At 41.6% G+C, this 18,684-nt stretch overlaps 1 protein-coding gene and 1 non-coding gene across 3 annotated transcripts in view; one reads left to right on the top strand and one right to left on the bottom strand.

The window, feature by feature from the left end:
• The window catches only part of LOC118113926 (oxysterol-binding protein-related protein 10-like), a 31,916-nt gene that overhangs the window by 8,731 nt on the left and 4,501 nt on the right, over window positions 1-18,684 (top strand). For both annotated transcript variants that reach the window (XM_047340929.1, XM_035164055.2), the window contains 5 exons: window positions 1,372-1,729; window positions 3,137-3,258; window positions 13,134-13,301; window positions 13,908-14,421; window positions 17,191-17,377. In XM_047340929.1, coding sequence (XP_047196885.1) covers window positions 1,372-1,729; window positions 3,137-3,258; window positions 13,134-13,301; window positions 13,908-14,421; window positions 17,191-17,377 — 1,349 coding nt within the window. The remainder of the gene's footprint in view (window positions 1-1,371; window positions 1,730-3,136; window positions 3,259-13,133; window positions 13,302-13,907; window positions 14,422-17,190; window positions 17,378-18,684) is intronic.
• Window positions 262-333, bottom strand: trnad-guc. The gene has a single exon. It is a non-coding gene; the product is annotated as a tRNA-Asp (tRNA).

Raw genomic sequence — 18,684 nt, 5'->3', positions numbered from 1 at the left:
CCGCCATCATGCACACACAAGCACTACATGCAAATGGTGATATTGACCCTCTGCTTTTATCCCATCCATGTGAACACAGCACACACAGTGACGACATGGAGCAGTGGTTAGGGGAGTAAGGTGCCTTGCTCAGGGGCACTTATACAGTGAAATAGTCCTCTTGGACTCGAACAGAAACAGGTCTGGTCCAGTCCGTGGCCTCGAACCAGCAACCTTCCAGTCCCTTTTTCGAACCACAAGTCCACCCCCCGCTCCAAAACACTCCCCGTCGGGGAATCGAACCCCGGTCTTCCGCGTGACAGGCGGAGATACTGTCCACTATACTAACGAGGATGTGTTACATTGTGCTGCAAATCTCTTCAAACGATCTATTAACTCATTTACTACTTTTATTAAAGTTGCGGTTGAAGATTATTCCAATTTACTCCCACATGTTTGAACATTTATCATGAATGCGGCCATTGTGGCTGATTGGATCTTACTAACTCCACTCCCATTGTGGAGATGTGAGGAAATGACCTGCAGGACGACTTGACAGTTTGTTTACATGTGTGACGCTGTATATCCTTGTCCATTTGGTTGAGTCTGTACGTTTCTTATTTCACAAATAAGATGACAAGGTACACAGTTTGCAGTTTTCATTGAATTCTGCACTACATAAACACGGATACTGCAAACACTAGTTTTAAGGCTTCCAACCGGCAGATTATCCTGTGAATATTTCGAAGGTGTTAACTAAAAATTCCTTTTCCACAGGTGAGGCTTTGTATCTTGTCTACACATCAGCTACTGTATATATTATCATTCACATTTTCTACACGGTGGTTCTTAGCTTTGTGTGGTAGTTTGGTTTGTCTTATCTTGGGAACATATCCACTTTATTTGACTTTATTTGTAGCATTGTTTGGTCATTTCTTCTCATGATCCAGGCTTTACTCCTCAGGTTACCTTGATTCATCACCTATTTGCTTTTTATGAGAATCCACATCACTATTTCCCCCATTGCATCTCCCAAAGTGTGTGGTTTACTTTGAAGAAAAAGGGAGTTTACCAATAAAACAGCAGCTGATGCAATGACAGATTGCTTGGGTGAATAAAATAAGCCGCACTACAGAAATCCAGTAGTTGGCATGTCTATGACTTACTTAACAATTTATCAATACACCTAGAGGAAAGCAATGTATTGATAATCAGATGTTACCATAGATTACATAATGCTGAAGTTAGGCATTTATAAGCACAATTTATAATCATTCTCTTACCAATACATTTAGCACTTAATATTCCTGTTTTTCCCCTCGCAATTTAGGTTGCGCCTCCTCATCTTTCTCACGTCATACTTTTCTTCCTTTCCTTTTCCCATTGGTGAAGGATCTCCTCCTTTTAAAGGCCACCTCTGCAGCCACGTTGAGCTGCCTGGGGGAGTGCCTCAGTATGCTGCAGCACAATGTTGTCCAGGCCCTCAACCAGAACCAAAACCAGAACCAGAACCACGTCCCTTGTCTGAGCCTCAACCACAGCTCAAGTGGTTTGAATCAGGCAGTTCCAACAGAAAGAGTTAAGCCGTGGAGTCAGCGCTGCAGCTCCGGTGTGAACCAGCTGGAGCCTGGTGGCCTTGGCTTCAGAAGCCAAAGCCCAACCCACAGCTTGAGTGAAAACCGGAGTCCTACTCACAGCAGCTACAGTGGAGGATCAGGAAGTGGCCTCAACCACATCCAGAGTCATGCAGGTGAGTTGAGTGGATGAAAGGATACATCAAAGCAAACAAATGGTCCAGATCACCTCTGGATGAAGTCTGGCTCCGAATGTGTTTAGATCTTGGCTTGGCATCAATGGCATCTGCAGAGTGTGACAACATGAAGCAGAAATAAATTAAAACTCCAAACTGACTCTAGCTGCTTTGGTGCCAATCAAAAAGCCACAGATGAGACGTTCCTCTACAAACAAAATATAAGTTGAAGCCATAAAGCAACATCACTTAAACAGACTCCTGTCATCCCTCATAGTGATCCCTCACTATGATCAAATGTAAGTGACCTTCAAGAATCCTGTGCCATCAGGAGAAGTCCTAACATAGACATCAGATAGAACAATCTTGAAGTGGAAGCAATATTCCATAAAAATGTTTTGTCTACATTGTGTTACAAAAGTCTTTTTGCTTTGGAAGGTTCCAGAGTGAAATGAGTGAAAGGGCCTAAAGTATTTCTTTCTTTCTACTTTCTAACTTTTATTCTTCACCCTTTGTTTTGCTCGTCACTCTGGCTTTGTGTTGATGGAACTGCACATTGCACATTGGTCAGTGTGTTCACAATGAATGATACTGATAATATGTTTTGGGTCAGTGGGCTAAAGGCAAGATAGATAAGACAGCCGACTGATTCTTAATCATAAGTAGCTAATATATATTATAATATCATAATCTGCTAATCTGAATTTATTATTTTAGCCTCACTGATTTTTGCTTTACTGGTAAATCCAGCCATGTGTCCTGATGATGGAAGCAATAACCAGGGCTATTGTTCCAAAACAAGAAGGGATTTGCTGATCATGATCCTCAGAGGATGATCCCTAATGGTTTGTGTGATCCTTATCTTTCTTGTAGAACCTCCACCAACTTCAAATGTCTTCTTGTATAATCCATCGGTTCATGAGAAAATATTTCTAAAAGTAAAGTCATTTCATCAAATTTGCCACTGTTCTTTATTGATATGCCCTCTCACTCAAGTACGAGAAACAAACTACCATGCACATTAATATCTAAATGCAATCAGACATAGCAAGCTGTGAAATTGACTGTAGGTACTGTTACTCTCCAGAAGATAAATCTATCCACACCTTGGGACAAAATGTCATATTTGCACATTCAATCCACCTGAGGTAATGAAGCCTGTGGCCTTTCCACTAAATTCAAGTTCACATTTACGCACTAATTTGAATGCTCCAAAAATAGCATCATCCCCAACGGGTATGACAACAGTTGTGTGAGTGGTGAAGTTTCAAGCGTAATACCTTCTAATGCAGGAATCAAAAAAGTCTTCGCTTTGCTAATTTGCTACTGCTATGTTGCCAGGAGGAGTTGTTTGGAAAAGAGAGACTTTGGGTTGATTGTCGTCCTTCTTATGTTCCCGTCCATCAGACAGTTCCACTGGATGGTCCAGAACGTCTTCTGAGAAGCAGGTGAAAAATGGCCTTCAGACACCTCCCTCCTCCTTCTGGCCTTCGACCCAATCCCACACAAAGCCGGTCCTCACTTCAGAGGTAATACAAACCACATTACTGTAGTATACGATGCCTTGTTCACTATACAAATTTTACATCACATAATGGCAACTTATGGATCAATGATGCACTGACTTTGCCACACTGACCTTTGGATGGTGTGTATCAACCTGCTCATAGTTTAAAGGGGACATAGCATGCAAATTCCACTTTGTTAGTGCTTCTACAGGTTAATGTGGGTATCTGGCATGTCTACCAACCCAAAAACTCTGGGGAAAAAACACTCGCGCGTTTTGTTATAGTTCCTCTAAGTCAGAAACGTCATGCTTGAGCGACTCGATTGCGCTTCCTGGGTTTTGTGTCGTAACAAGGAACTGGAAGTCTCCCTACATGGTCTTGGGTTAGGGTTAGGGGGTTAGGGTTATTTGTGTCAGCGCCACACAGCGCACAGCAGTGTGGAAGACTTCCGCAGTGTTCAGCGCTACTGTAACCCCCGAAACCCCGACATTCAACGGGTACAACAACAAGCGGAGAAAGCAGAATCGCCGGCTGACCTTATATATACAGTCTATGGGGCTGACCAGCGTGGAGAAATGCTCGTCCCGTGTGAACAGCCAGGCAGCTGCGCGCTTGAGAACGGCGCTGCGCTGCCTCGCAGCGGTCTTCCACACTGCCAGGTGTGGAAGCAGCGCCGCTCTCCAGCACGCAGCCGCCTGGCTGTTCACACGGGCGAGCATTTCTCCGCTGGTCAGCCCCATAGACTGTATATATAAGGTCAGCCCGCGATTCTGCTTTCTCCGCTTGTTGTTGTACCCGTTGAATGTCGGGGTTCGGGGGTAAATGATGGTCTTCATAGCCCCCCACATTTCATTAAGACCCCAAGGAACCATATCAACTTGTGGTAAAATGGGCATGCTATGTCCCCTTTAAAGTCTCATTTATTGCACTCAATAACCAGAACCTCTCAAACAGCACAAATATGTTTGGGTCAGAATTTCAACTCTGAGAACAGATACATTTTTGTGATGTTCTTTCTTTAGGTGATGTTTGATGATTTTGAATCCTTTTACACCGTTCAAGTGTTGGATTGCGTATATTTCAAATATTCAGTCCAATCTCATTACATGATATTAAATTATATCACTAATGTGATCTCTAAGCTTTCATTAATGTCTTACTACTTCTTTATACGGTATCAAACAGGTGAATTAGGGAGAATTATTCTCATTGACTGCACCTTCACCACTTCCCTGTAAAAAAGCTGCTTATAAAATTAAATAGTTATGCTCGATGGATTTAGCATTTTTCTTCTTTGTTTAAACCTTTAAATCAGAGCCAGCTTCTTGTTAGCAATACTTTCAATTACAGTTTCTTTCTTTGATTCTGTGTTCCATGAGGACTATACTGTCAAGCACATTTTCTGTGTTCAAATGTACTTTTGCATGGCTCAAAGGGGTTGCACTTAGCAGCTTGATCAATCATTGGTCTGTCTTGGGTGCAACATCATCAGAAATCCCATTCCACGGCATTAATATAGCAATGTAGCATCAGTGCTGACCACACCTCAGTTTAACTGTCTCAGTCTGAAACTAGCAAAGACTTGTGTCATGCTTGGTTCTTGGAGTGTAGGATATGATCTGAATACTCAATTATAAAAAACAAATTGTATTTTTTCCCTTAAATTTTTTGAAGTGTGAATTTTTGTGCTTGTGCTTAAAAATATATTTAGATATTCAGATATCAGATATCAATACAATTATAGTAAATGCGGCCCCTATAGTGGTTTTGTAATTTGCACATATAATTTTCATTATTATGATTATTATGATTATTATGATTATTATGATTATTATTATTTGTAGTTGTGTTTGTTGTTGTAGTAGTACTACTAGTACATATTCTTCATTATGCTCTAAACTTCTTTTTTTCTAAATCTCTGTTCTAGATTACAGTTGATTATATCCGCACACGTCTTGTGTGTGTGTGCAAATCTTGGCCCATTTTTACTCCGTGATATGTAATGTATTGTGTAGGCTGTGTTGGCAGGGGGTTGTATTATTTTTAGACCTGTGCTTGATGTCCTGGCTGCTTTTAAGTGACATCTTTATTTTTTTTAATTTTTCTTAGCCAATTAATGTTGGCTTTGTCAGTAAAGCAGAAAATAAATACCACTTCACCTTAAAGCTTTTTGAAAATGACATGGAGTTTTAAAAAGAGCATTTGATCATTTTACTAACAGCAGGGCAGCTCATTGGTGGGATTGTTATGCAAGCAATCAGCAATCAGCCCAAAAATGTTTGTTATCACTTTTTGGCACATAACAAGTCCTGCACCATGTGTGGTGCAAAATCTATTCAAACGTCAAACTGTGCAGGTTGATTGAGAGATGACTGGATGTTGTGAAATACAAAATCTTTTTTCATCTTTTGTTTCACATACTGAGTTGGAGAGGATGTTGAAATGTTCTGACTATGGGCTCAAACTTTAATCTGCTCACACCCTCCATTGCCAGGACTGAGACAAATTTGGTCTCTTTCAGAGAATGTGACTAACTTGAAAACAGACTCACACATTCTGCTCCATGAGCCACCGACTCTCTACAACACCATTCAACTGCTCCACAGGCAGCAACACAAATTAAGAAGCAGATTTAAGAGAAAAACTAAGTGACGCAGTTATTTTTTACTTACTCTATTTTACACATTTTTGTCACCAGGAACACAAAATTGTTCATATGTGTGCAAATGTAGTAGCACACGGGTAAATCGTTTTTTGACTGAAGAGCAGAAGTTAGAGATTGTGCTGAGCCAAATCGCACTAAAGTCTGAGTTTCATCCCATTTCAACCATCATCTAACGACCTTTTGCTGCTACTACTACCTCCTAGCTATTCTGGTAGAGAGTCACCAGCATTGCCTAGCGAGTACAACGTTGGTCTTATTCTCAACAAGCACATTTCTCTATATCTCATTAATTGACTGCAGTAGCTTATGGGAACTTCTCCACGCACAGTTTTCTTTAACTTGAGAGAGTGTGTGTGTGTGTGTGTGTGTGTGTGTGTGTGTGTGTGTGTGTGTGTGCGTGTGCGCGTGCGTGCGTGCGTGCGTGTGTGTGTCCAGGCTAAAGGCTGGGTGTACCACAATCCGTTACATGTGTTTGTAAACCATCATTGCAGTAGCTCGTAATGTCTTTTTTCTCCTGTCTTACCTTTCTTTTACGTTAATTTATTCTCTTTGTAGTATTTGTGATCCAGCAGTAGGGGGTGCCACACAACCAGCCACCACACACATCCGTTAGTTGCTCTTTTATAATATCCCTGGAAAGATTAAAATATCCTGATATATAATATAACAATAACAATATAACAGGTATCAAATTAAGGACAGGATATACACAAAATGTTCAGGCACAGGTAATATAAAATAGCATTATTTTTGAATGCGACTCAAACTTCACTCATTTCAGAAGGGAATGTTGTGCATTTGTGTCAACTTCATTTACTGTATTTATTTAAGCCGGGTCATAATCATTTGACTGCCACAATCACTAGAATCAGGTCATTAAAAAGATTAATTCAAAAGATTAGTTCACTGAATCGTTAAGTTCTTGACCGGAGCTCCTGTGCAGTCCCACTCATTCACTCAAACCCCAGACAAATGATGTTCTTATGATCCCCAGCCAAAGTGTTTATAGGCAAGTGCAGCCATCTTGGCAACCCCCTCGGCCAAATATTGCAGACTAACACGACCAGGATCCTACTTAAATAAATGGGGAGAGAGCAGCAGCAAATGTTTAGAATCAACACTTAAATTTAATAGAGAACACTCTGGTGGCAAATAAGGGTTTAAAACCTTTTTCCCCATGGGTTATACCAATGCTTATTCCAAATCTGTCTTTACCTGCTGCCACCATCAATTGGAAGAATACTGAACCTCAACTCTGAGCTCGGATTTGTTCAACAACTGCCATATCTCCAAGTTTGGCATTGGCTGTTTAGGTGGAGGTGCAGGACATGTATTATTACCACCACCTTCAGGATTCTTTAAGGGGTTGGTCTCCTCCCCTTTTTAGGATTTTTTTTTAGAGAAAGCTGGACTCAATGTGAAGAAACCTGATCCTTCATTCATTTTTTACAGTTCACTACCTTTATTGCCAGACTACCAACCATAACACGGACATGCATTCACATCTCAGCCATTTATCAGTATAGTGAATCCAGTCCAGCTGAAATGAGCACTTTTTAATCAAGTCAAATCACCTGTATAACGCTGATGTGTGTTCAGAAATCACAATTGTATGTTTGGGAGCCTTGGGACTGTGATGCACAATGCAGATTCAGTCTCACTGTGTTGGGCCGGAGAGGCACTTCCTGCACAGCCGACTGCAAAAAGAATAATGTCAGAGGAAATGAGAAGATGAGGCTGATACTGTGGATCTCTCATTGGGGAAATCAAAGCTGACAAAACGGATCATTGTAATGACACTGGCTCTGGTGCAGCAGCTGTGTGTTTCAGAAGGCAGTGGACTGTGACAGTTATGGGGCTCGTTCTCTAGCATTCTGTGAAAACACATCTTCATAGAAGCTTTTGTTTATGGTGTAAACACATCTGGGGCTTGGAGGAGTGACAGCGAGCTGCCACACAGAACCCACCATTGCTGTTTGCTCTATAGGCAAGAACACCAAAACCGTTCTAATCGACATCACACTTGGCATGTGTTTTCATGACGAGTGCAGTGCCGAGTTTGGTGCGTTTTGGAATGGCAATATTTTCATTATTAATAAGCATTCAAGCGACCAGCACTCTGTAACGGTCAGTGTGTGTGTGTGGGTTTGGAGGGGGCGCAGTGTACCTTGACGTTCAGTCTACAGATCCAGTTGAATCTTCTTCTATGTCCTCGGATACACTACAGCAGTGGCCGGTCACTGGGTTAAACCCATAGGGTCAAACCGCGGGTCAGAATCAACACCAGATCATTTTAATAGTATAATTATTTTTGTTTCACAATATCGCACTGACACAGATCGTACACAGCACAGGTACTAATCTCTACCATGGCAACAACATTCACAGCATCACTTCCTGTTCGGCAATCTGTCTTCACAGTCAAATCACAATGTTTGTTTTGTTTTGAATTACAGAGCTTTTAATTTGAAACTTTGTGAACTTGGGTCTGATGATTGGGTCAGACCTCTGAAATAGCCGCTACGCAATGTATACAAAAAAATAACATCAGTTACTAATAATAATAGAGTAATAGTAATAAAGCAAATTCAGTTTCATTTCATGAAAAACATTGATTATAAAATCTTCATTGCAGATAAACCAGGTAGGATGAACACAAAGTTTCTACCTTTACTCTGCATCATTGACTGTTTATACAAAGGTCGGCACACAATGTCCAGCACACGAAAACAATAAGAAATTGACAGTATAATGTAGAACTGTAGGAATAATTCTGAAGTAGTTCCAGAGGATTACCACAGGCCAAGCAAACAGGCAAGTTCAGAACAGGCTTCGCACTAGAATTATAAAAAACACCAAAATCCAGATTTGTCCATCAGGTGGTGATCCGTGGAAGAATTCAGTTTATCTTATAAGCTGCCGGTTGCCATGACAGTAAACAGGGAATTAATACTTCAACCTGAATCCATCTGATGGGAGGGAAGGATTATCAACAGATTAGAATAGAGCTGACTGAAGTCTCATCTTTCTTCTGATTCCTCCATCAACCCACTCACCTAACTCTACATTGAGCAGAAAAGTGAAATCATTTTTTATCGTTTATGATCTGTGTTCGAATACTCTGTGACATCGTCCATCTAACTTTAAATGTCTTGAAAATCTCATCTCCCCACTGTGCCATAAAAGTTAAAGCAGAGCTTGGAAATAGTCATGTGTTTGGTTTGCAGACAAGCCTTCTCTGGAACGAAGACCAGTCATGGGATATGAGTAGGATTAGGAGGAGGGGTGTTCACATGTACCCACAAGCACTCAAACTCTGTGACCTGCTTCTGCTTTAATATGCTCAGCCCTCAGCAATGCCTTGTATACGAACTGCAAACATCAAATCAGTTCATTCATGTTATCCAATAGCATGTCTCCAATTTTATGTGCTTTACACAACATTCCTGAATACAATCACAGCAGATCAGAGAAAGGGGGGGATTGTTTACTGAATTAACATTTTTATTTTGAGATAAATTATACAAATATAATTTTACTTGACAGTTAAATGTTACCCAACAGGATAAACATGACACTAACACTAATTTCACTCTCTCACAGTCAGGGAATTGTTCTGGCCAGTGGCGTGTTCCATCCTACACAGTATCTTCATCTAAGTGCGAATCGCTATTAAGCACCATCACAGAACAGCAAGAAAGTTGTACAGTGAAAGAAAAAAAAGAAAAGAAATATACCTGCATCAGTGTTAAATAATAAATCTGTGAAAATGTTTGGTTCATTATGAAACTGTAGCAGGTCGGAGGACGTCAGCTGAGTCGTGGTCTCGGACACATTTGGGTTCACACTGTTAATAGAATGTGGCCCAGATCAGCTCAGGATGTGCTCTGAGTGATCGAATCTCAAATATGCCCTCAGAGCATCATGGGTGCGTTTACACCTGTACATAGAGCTGGATCAGTGCCCTGTTCCTGGTGTATTCAATAATATTGGTGCCATGTGTATTTAGGACTCTTTTGATCTGAAGAGTACATATGAATATTTGTGCCTTTGAGTGTTTTAGTGTTCCGAGGAATAAATGAATTAACAGGGAAGCAGCACTGATATGTCTCATTTGTAAATGAAATACCGAACTCTAATTAAAAGTAATGTGTCTGAACTGTAACCATCCCTCTGTGTAGAATTTAAAGGCAAAGGAAGAATGAATGTGACTCTGGGTACAACACACTCCATTCACACTTCAGAGCAGGCTTCTTTTAAATAAATGATAAAAAAAACCTCTTTGTTTTTAAAAAGAGAGAATTTTACTGTGTGATGAAGTAAACCAAAACCATCCCATAAGGTTTGTTTGTTGGTTTCTTAAATTACACAACTGTATGTCTTAGCTGGCATTGAAAAGTGATTTTGTGTTGTGTAGCGTTACAGAATTGGCAATAAGGAGACAGGAGGCAGCAGCTGCACTCGGCCCTCAGCGCAGACAGGCCTACATAGTGGTGAACACAGTCTGTTCCATGGTTGCATGTATGGTGGATGGAGGTATGGAAAGAGGAGGGGGATGGGACAACAGAGAGCGAATGCGTGAAACCAGGAATAGAGGAAAGTACCAAGGAGGGAACAGACTGTGGGAGATAGAGTGAAAGAGTGAGAGAAAGCGGGAGGGGGGGCATTAGAGTAGGACGGGTTATGATGTAGTGTGTATGTGCAGGGGGCAGGGCTTATGTACAGAGGGAGGCTGGCTGCTGGATAGAGAGGATTGTCAGCATCACTCTTAATCTGCCTATCCAAAGTACCACAGGCTGGGCTCTCCTTTCCTGCCCTGTCCATCTCCCCCTTCCTGTCTCCACGTCTTCTCACCTCACTTTCTCCTCCTCATCGGCACTCGGCCACCCCTCACTCTGGCTCTGCACTGTTACTGTGCTCATATTTGTGCTGGGACATCAGCCGGGGTCTGCCCCCTTGTCTATCTGTCTGTCTCTCTGCATGGTGGACATGAAATCCAGCAGGACTTCCTCCAAGTCAGCGGTGGTGCAATGCCAGCCAAATAACGTGAGTGTGAGATCACTGCTGTGTGTGTGTGTGTGTGTGTGTGTGTGTGTGTGTGTGTGTGTGTGTGTGTGTGTGTGTGTGTGTGTGTGTGTGTGTGTGTGTGTGTGTGTGTTTGTGTGTCTGTGTGTTTATTGTTATTATGTTCTATTACCATGATGCTGCACTGGATGCTGAAGCAATAACAGCTGGTTTTACATTAATAGAGCTATATTGTGTGTTTCTGCATCTGAAGCATTAAGGGCAGAGCGTGTGAGACTGTGGAAGTGAAGTGTGATTGTGGCTGGGTGGGCAGACAGTGGAAAAAGATGTTAACAACTTTTTCAAAAACTTATTGAGAGGAACTGGGCACACACACACACACACACACACACACACACACACACACACACACACACACACACACACACACACACACTCATTTTAGACTATCAGGCTCAAAGGAACAGACCGACAGTTTGGAAATTTCACTTCATTGTTTTAACCAAAATCAGATGAAAGCAGCGTAGTTTCTTCTCTGTGAGTCCAGGATGTGTTGAGCCCAGCTCAGCACAGACACTGGAGATGTTCCTTATGACAGTATCAGTTGTTTCAGTGAATGCACCAAACAACATCTGTTTATGCTCAAGGGACAAAGACCTCGAGCAGCTTCTGTTAGCAAATGTGAGAGATACCCCTGCCAGAATACCACAATTCTGATGTCCTATGATGATGGTGATTTGCAGTATTTGGGCTGAAGTACTTTATCCAATTTAAGAGTTACACAAGAATAAGGGTCAACCAAAAGTTACATTACAAACACCGGTGCCACTTTTTAGTGTCACCTCACCACCAGTGCAGACAGTAACCCAAAGGTTTTGGAAAACCAAAACAACTGACCGCCGTATGTGGGCACCTCAACATAGAACACAGCCATTAATATAACTATAAGAATTATAGGCATCCTCCATGCCGGTCATGAAATTTGCTTGAGTCCGTGTTTATGTATGCAGAGAGGAAGGTGCACATTCTGTGAATTATTAAAGAACTTAAATACTTAATACTTAAATACTTGCTCACTGTATAGATTTTCTCGTAGGTTTTCTATAGGAGGTCTTTATTCACCAACCTACTGACTTACTTAACCCTTAAAGAAGTTTCTCTTTCATCTAATGTGGGTAATGTTTTGCTATAATGTCGTTAAAATGTCGTTTCCAGAGAAGGGATTGTGTATTTGTTTAAAATGAATTATTCTGACTAACATTATATGCCTGTTTTGATTATGCCCTTTTGAGAGGTCGTGCATTCTGAACTAAAATGGGGGAAAAGCCTCATGACGAGGAAAGCACGGTGTCACCTGGTTCAAAGTGGCTCTGATTCTCTAGCTCTTCCCTGATTGGTTACAGAGAGCAGGTGACATGGATATAAAATGGGTTGGAGGACTGCAAACTGGTTGATCTGTTAGCAAGGGGGGGGAGCAGGGTATTGCATATTGTACGTTTTTCCCACTTATTTCCAGCTCAACCCTGTTCAACTTAATGAGATTGTTTTTTTGGACACAATACATTTTTTTTGTTGTTTTTTTTTTTAAATCAACAACTGCATGACGGTCCATCCTTCCAACTCACATTACCAACCATCATCGAGTGCAACACCATTTCAGAATCATGTGTGTTAAAGGGGATACAGAAGGGGTGTCCACATACCTTTGAGTGCAGATGTGTTCAGAAGTCATCTGATATGTGCATTATTTCTGCCATCATGTATGTTCCTGTATTACAGTAGATCTGTGATACTATGTTCTCTATAGAGCTCTGTTTCTAATAGTATGTAACAAAACAAAGAGTCAATCAAGAAATGCTTCTTGTGCATCTGTCCAGTATGATGTGTTGTCCAATATATTATACTTAACTTGAATTGCACTCAGTAAATATCATACCTCTGCCAAGGCCCAACAGTCCCATTACATTAAAACAAGCCTTATTGCTAAGGCCACTTTTCTCAGTTACACATTTTCTAGGTGATGGTAGGTTTCTAGCCCCATTTGTTACCATACAGCAGCTGAAAGCTGGATCCAAAAGAGTAACAAGCACATCCTATTGCTCAACCAATAATAGAGATATTCTCTCTTATGTAAACGGATTAGTGACAGAATTTAGAGAATATTTTCTTCTTTAGCTCCACCAATAGATGTTTCCTTCTCCACCAGCAGGGACAGCAGCAGGGCCAGACCAGCAGTCCAGACACCATACATCCTGATGACGAGACCACAGACACAGAGGACAATGATGAGGAAGACCTGGGAGTTCTGGACGACCAGCGAAGCATCATCATTCACCTTCTCTCCCAGCTCAAACTTGGCATGGACCTGACACGAGTAAGAGGCTGGTTTTGCCTTCATCATTTAGGTTTGAAGTCGTGAGTGAAAAGGCCTTTTTTGACCTGACTCATGAAATCTTACTTTTATTATGACAAAACATACTTATGTCATATATCATTATATACATAGGCCTGCATATTGACATATACTGTATCATATGAGTCACGTCACCTCTCCCCTCTGTGCTGTGTACTTGAAGTCAGCACTCAGATGTCTTCTGTTCATGTGATTGTGGGGACTCTTTCAGACCAGCGAGCTCAGGCTGATTACTGATGGGCCGTTGCTTCAGATCACAGAGATAATGTGCTGATAAACAGCATCAAAAGGGGCTGCTGAATACCTGAGACCCTGTGATTTCACTGCAGCCTCATGTGAGGGGTTGTATGCAAATTATGAAAGGGCTGGGGGCATCCGTGTGATCATTTAGACATACCTCAGATACTCTATCCATCCATCCATCCATCCATCCATTCATCCATCCATCTATCTAATAGAGATTCCTCCTTCTCTATTTTCAGATTTTCTTTTTTCTAAGCTTCTGTTTGTATCTCTATGTTCTGCAGGCGTATCTTGTTTGTAACTTCTTCTCCGTCTGTCTCCCAGGTGGTGCTCCCTACCTTCATCCTGGAGAAGCGCTCCCTGCTAGAGATGTACGCCAACTTCATGGCTCACCCTGACATGTTCCTCTCCATCACCTCCGGCTGCACACCAGAGGAGCGGATCATTCGCTTTGTCGAGTACTACCTGACTGCCTTTCATGAGGGTCGGAAGGGTGCTGTGGCCAAGAAGCCATATAACCCCATCCTGGGTGAGAACTTCCACTGTTCTTGGTATGTGCCCCGGGACCGTGTTCGACCTCTCAAGACCACTGTTCCCAGTTCAGCACCCATAGCCCCCTCTAACATTCCCAGGTCCTCACAAAGGGGGACAGATGGCAGCAGCAGAACAACGTCCGACTGCTATTGTGTTCGCTTTGTGGCTGAGCAAGTGTCCCACCACCCACCTGTATCAGGCTTCTACTGCGAGTGCAAGGAGAGGAGAATGTGTGTCAACACTCATGTCTGGACCAAGAGCAAGTTCATGGGCATGTCTGTAGGAGTCTCCATGGTTGGGGAAGGTAAGAGAACATGCAGCCTGTTTTAAAGATGACTGATATTGAAAAGATGTTTTTCCATTTTTTTCATATTAAACAAATATGTTTACAATGCTAGCTAAAGCAGTTTATATTAACGTACCAAATCTCACTATTTCCTGTCCTTGAGGTGTAACTGCACCATCAGTGGGCAGGGCCAAGACCAAGACTACGAGTGAGGCACACGGCCTCTGGGAGCAGGGCTTGATGATGCTGTAACAGGAGTCAGGGCCTGAAGCTGACAGCAGCAGGGCTTGATGTTACCTCATGGGCGGGCCAAGACTATAGCAGAGGACATGCTGTGATGTTACTGCAGGGCGAGGCCAAACCTACTGAGGAAGGGAGCTGTCAGCATGTCCAGCAGTCAATGACCCTCTGTTGGGGAAAAAATAGCACCTTTGAAATTGTGTAAATTCTCTCAGGTTGTCTGCAGTGACATTTCCTAAAGTAAATAATAAATGGACCGTATTTATATAGCATTTTTGTAGTCTTATCAACCACTCAAAGAACTTTACAGTAGAACTTACATTCAACCATTGACTTAAACATTCATGAAGTACATTCTACATTGTCAAGACTGAGCTGATTCAAATGACGAGTAAATCCTTAAGAGGTCACCCAGGAACATTACAGATTAACCTTACATTGCATAATCATTTGACATGTGACAAAGACACAAAGGACTCAACGTAATTCATCTGATTTTCACTTTCAGCCATACTTCAAAAATTAGAACACATTTAAGGTTTAGGATAGCGAACAAGATTTTCTTCTTTGTGTAAGAGTCCATACAATGATCAGGTATTGTCTAAAGCCATCTAAGATTAATTATTTTAATATTCCCTACAATAATACAATATGATTCAGATTATAATAGAGTATTTGGACTAATATAAAAATTACTGGAACATGTTGCTTTGGTATGTAGACTCCTCTCTACTAATTCCAGAAATCTCTGTCTGTCTGTATGTGTAACACAGATCTCGAGAACTATTCACCTTCTCAACTTCACCCTTTGCATGTGTGTTGTTAATAGCCCAACACAGTGCAGTGCAGAATTTTGACACGTGATACGTTCAGTGATTCAATAATTAATAATAAACAGGTGACCAGAGCAAGCGGTTATCAGTGGAAGTGACGTTGTCCATCACAACAACAGTGCGTTCGCAACAATGCCAATAACTGATCCTTCAGTTGGGAGCACTGTATAATTTAAAAATGGGAAATCTGATTGGCTTAAGTATAAAAATATATTTTTGAAATTGTTGTGTCAAAATAAATGCTGCTTCCCTCTGGGCCCTGCTGCTCTACTTCGTTGATTTCAGACACTTGATGTTTTGTATCTAGTAATAAATCAGGAGAAGATCTAATGAGGAGGTGTTTCTGCATCACCAGACATCTCAGCTTCTTTACAGTAGCTACATATTACAGGAGAGAAGTGAAAGTGGAATTAGTATGGAACAGCACAGAAACAGGTTATTCCGCAAGATAAACAAAATTTCAAAGGCTCTTTTTACAGAAAACAATTCAATCTATCATTATGATCATTTTATTAGTAGTGAGCTTTTAAGTTTGCTTTTTGTTAAATAAGATTTTAATCTATTTCTTCTTTTTCCAAATTGACATAGTGTTCTTGCTCATGGCAGTATGTCCATGTGTTCAGTTAACTGCTGCAATACCACATGTCTCTACCTCAGGGACCCAATGCTAACTGGTGCGAATATCATTGTTTGACAGTGTGCAGCTGTTCACTACCTTAACACGCGTGTGTGTGTGTGTGTGTGTGTGTGTGTGTGTGTGTGTGTGTGTGTGTGTGTGTGTGTGTGTGTGTGTGTGTGTGTGTGGCTGTAATTAGGCCAGCATTAAAGCATTAAGCATTTGTTAGCCTCCTGAGTTCTTCTCACCAATAGTGGTGCAGGAGATATAAACACTGCGTGTATGTACTTTTTTTTGTTCCTCATGGTTGATGGACAAACCATTCAACCATTAACCGACAAGATTAAAATGTACTATTTCGAATAGACATAATGTGACATATAATAAACATTCAATTTCACATGGTTCAACATGAAGATGAGGGGGGGTTTCTCTGAATATTTCCATTTATTTTCACACATGCAATATACTATAGTTCTGAATTTACTCCACATGCATTACAATCAGAAACAAAAACAACAAATATTTTCACTCTATTCAATAATTGGCTCATATATTATCAGCATTATGGCCCTTCAAGCATTTGGCCGATCACATATATCAGACTGATTGTTATCTCCTGACATATATCAGAGAGAGAGAGAAGAGAGAGAGAGAGAGAGAGAGAGAGAGAGAGAGAGAGAGAGAGAGAGTGACTGTTCGTGCGCTTCAGCAGAGGAGACAGCTGTTAGTTACATAAGCGAAGGGGGGGGGCAGAGCTGGATGGGAGCTCAGGAAGAACAGACAAAATCCAAGCCAAATCAAATGCTAAATCACAATGTAACTACAGATTTGTAGCTACACTGATGCAAGTTGGAAACTGGAGACGGACCGAGTGAGTTCAACAATTAGGTTCATCTTCAGAATTCAGGAATGTCTGTGGCAATTTTCATGGCAGCTCATCCACTACCATAGAGGATGGACTTTTTTCTAAGTGGTGTGTCTTCATCATTGTCTGTTCAGCTTTTCACTTTACTCTACTTTTCCAAATAATGTCTTCATTCTACATTTAATACCCAGTGTTGATACACCTTGTCGTCTCTGTCCTGCTTCTCCCAGGGGTGCTGTATTTGTTGGAGCATGATGAGGAGTACGTGTTCACGCTGCCATGTGCTTACGCCCGCTCAATCCTGACTGTGCCATGGGTGGAACTCGGTGGAAAGGTCACTATCAACTGTGCCAAGAGTGGGTACTCTGCCACTGTCACGTTCCACACCAAACCCTTCTATGGAGGAAAAGTACACAGGTAGGCAGAGTGTCTGCTGGCTCTGTGATCCTAAATAACATGGTTGTCCAGTTATATGCCAAAATGAACTCTAGCTCTTTCACTGAGCCACATCAGCCTACACACCCCAGCTGCACCTCTTCTGCCATCTCAAAACATGTAGCCTGGAGTGAGGAAACTATGGATGCACACACAAAATAAACAGACTAGCACCCAAGGGAAATTGTTTAAACCTGTTTACCTGTTGACTTGTTTCAGCAGGAAAAAGGAGCCCTGGGTGTCAATACAAATACTAGTGGTGGATACTGTAGCAAGTCACACATGAACAACGCCTGAGAACACTTAATTGATGGACTTGATGGAAAACTACATTAACAGGAGAGAATGAGCAGGATCCACTTGGACCAATGGGAACACCACTTGGCAACAGATCTGAAGAACTAGATGATGCTAGTACATTTAGATCAGCGGTTCTCAGATGGTGGGTCGCGACCCAAACGTTTCAGTTGTGTTGAATCTGTAGCTCGACAGATGTTCCATCAGAAGAATAGATAAAAGCACCTCCAGTCTTTTCTTTCACACTTTTATGAACACTGAATACTAATTGTATCTAACATCTAGAACAGTCATTCCCAAAGTGTGGGCCGCGGCCCCCTGGTGGGCCGTGAAGCCACTGCAGGTGGGCCGTGAGAGGTCATCAGAAAATAGATAATAGATAAAAAAGTTTCAGATTTGTAAGTAAGCGTTGATTACCACCAAACATTTATGATTGATTTTTAAAAAAGTAATCATCACAGGTAATGAAACAAAGACAAGAGATTTAAATTCCACGTTGTTCTTATTTTATCTGACCTATATAGCAGGTGTCATTGTTTTTGCTGACCGTCACATTAACACTTGAACGCATCATTAGCGGGTGAATCACAGGTGAGGGAGAACTTTGTTGTGAGCTGGGTCGAGCAAGATGGAGCAGAGGAAAGCTGCTGATGACGAAGGGGAATCAGGAAGTCCAACTGAACCATTCAAAACTAAAAAGAGGACTCAAGTGAGGACCTGTCGCTGGCCCAGAGGACAACCCCCAAGCCTGTGTGTGTGCTGTGTACTCAGATGTGAGCTAACAAGACCCTGGGACCATGTAAAGTGCGCCGCCGCCGTTTAGAAACTAAACATGGACAATATTTATCCAAGCCTCGAGCATCTTTTAAAAATACGTTGAGAGAGCCTTAAGTATATTTGGTTGCGCCTCAAATGTGTTTATCTTCTCCCGGATATCCTTGTTGTGCTCTGTTATACAAACAGTAAGAATATATTTTTAACAATACACTATT

This window comes from Hippoglossus stenolepis, chromosome 8 (genome assembly GCF_022539355.2).
Source record: "Hippoglossus stenolepis isolate QCI-W04-F060 chromosome 8, HSTE1.2, whole genome shotgun sequence".
NCBI classification, from domain to species: domain Eukaryota; kingdom Metazoa; phylum Chordata; class Actinopteri; order Pleuronectiformes; family Pleuronectidae; genus Hippoglossus; species Hippoglossus stenolepis.
This window is presented reverse-complemented; position numbering and strand designations above follow the sequence as displayed.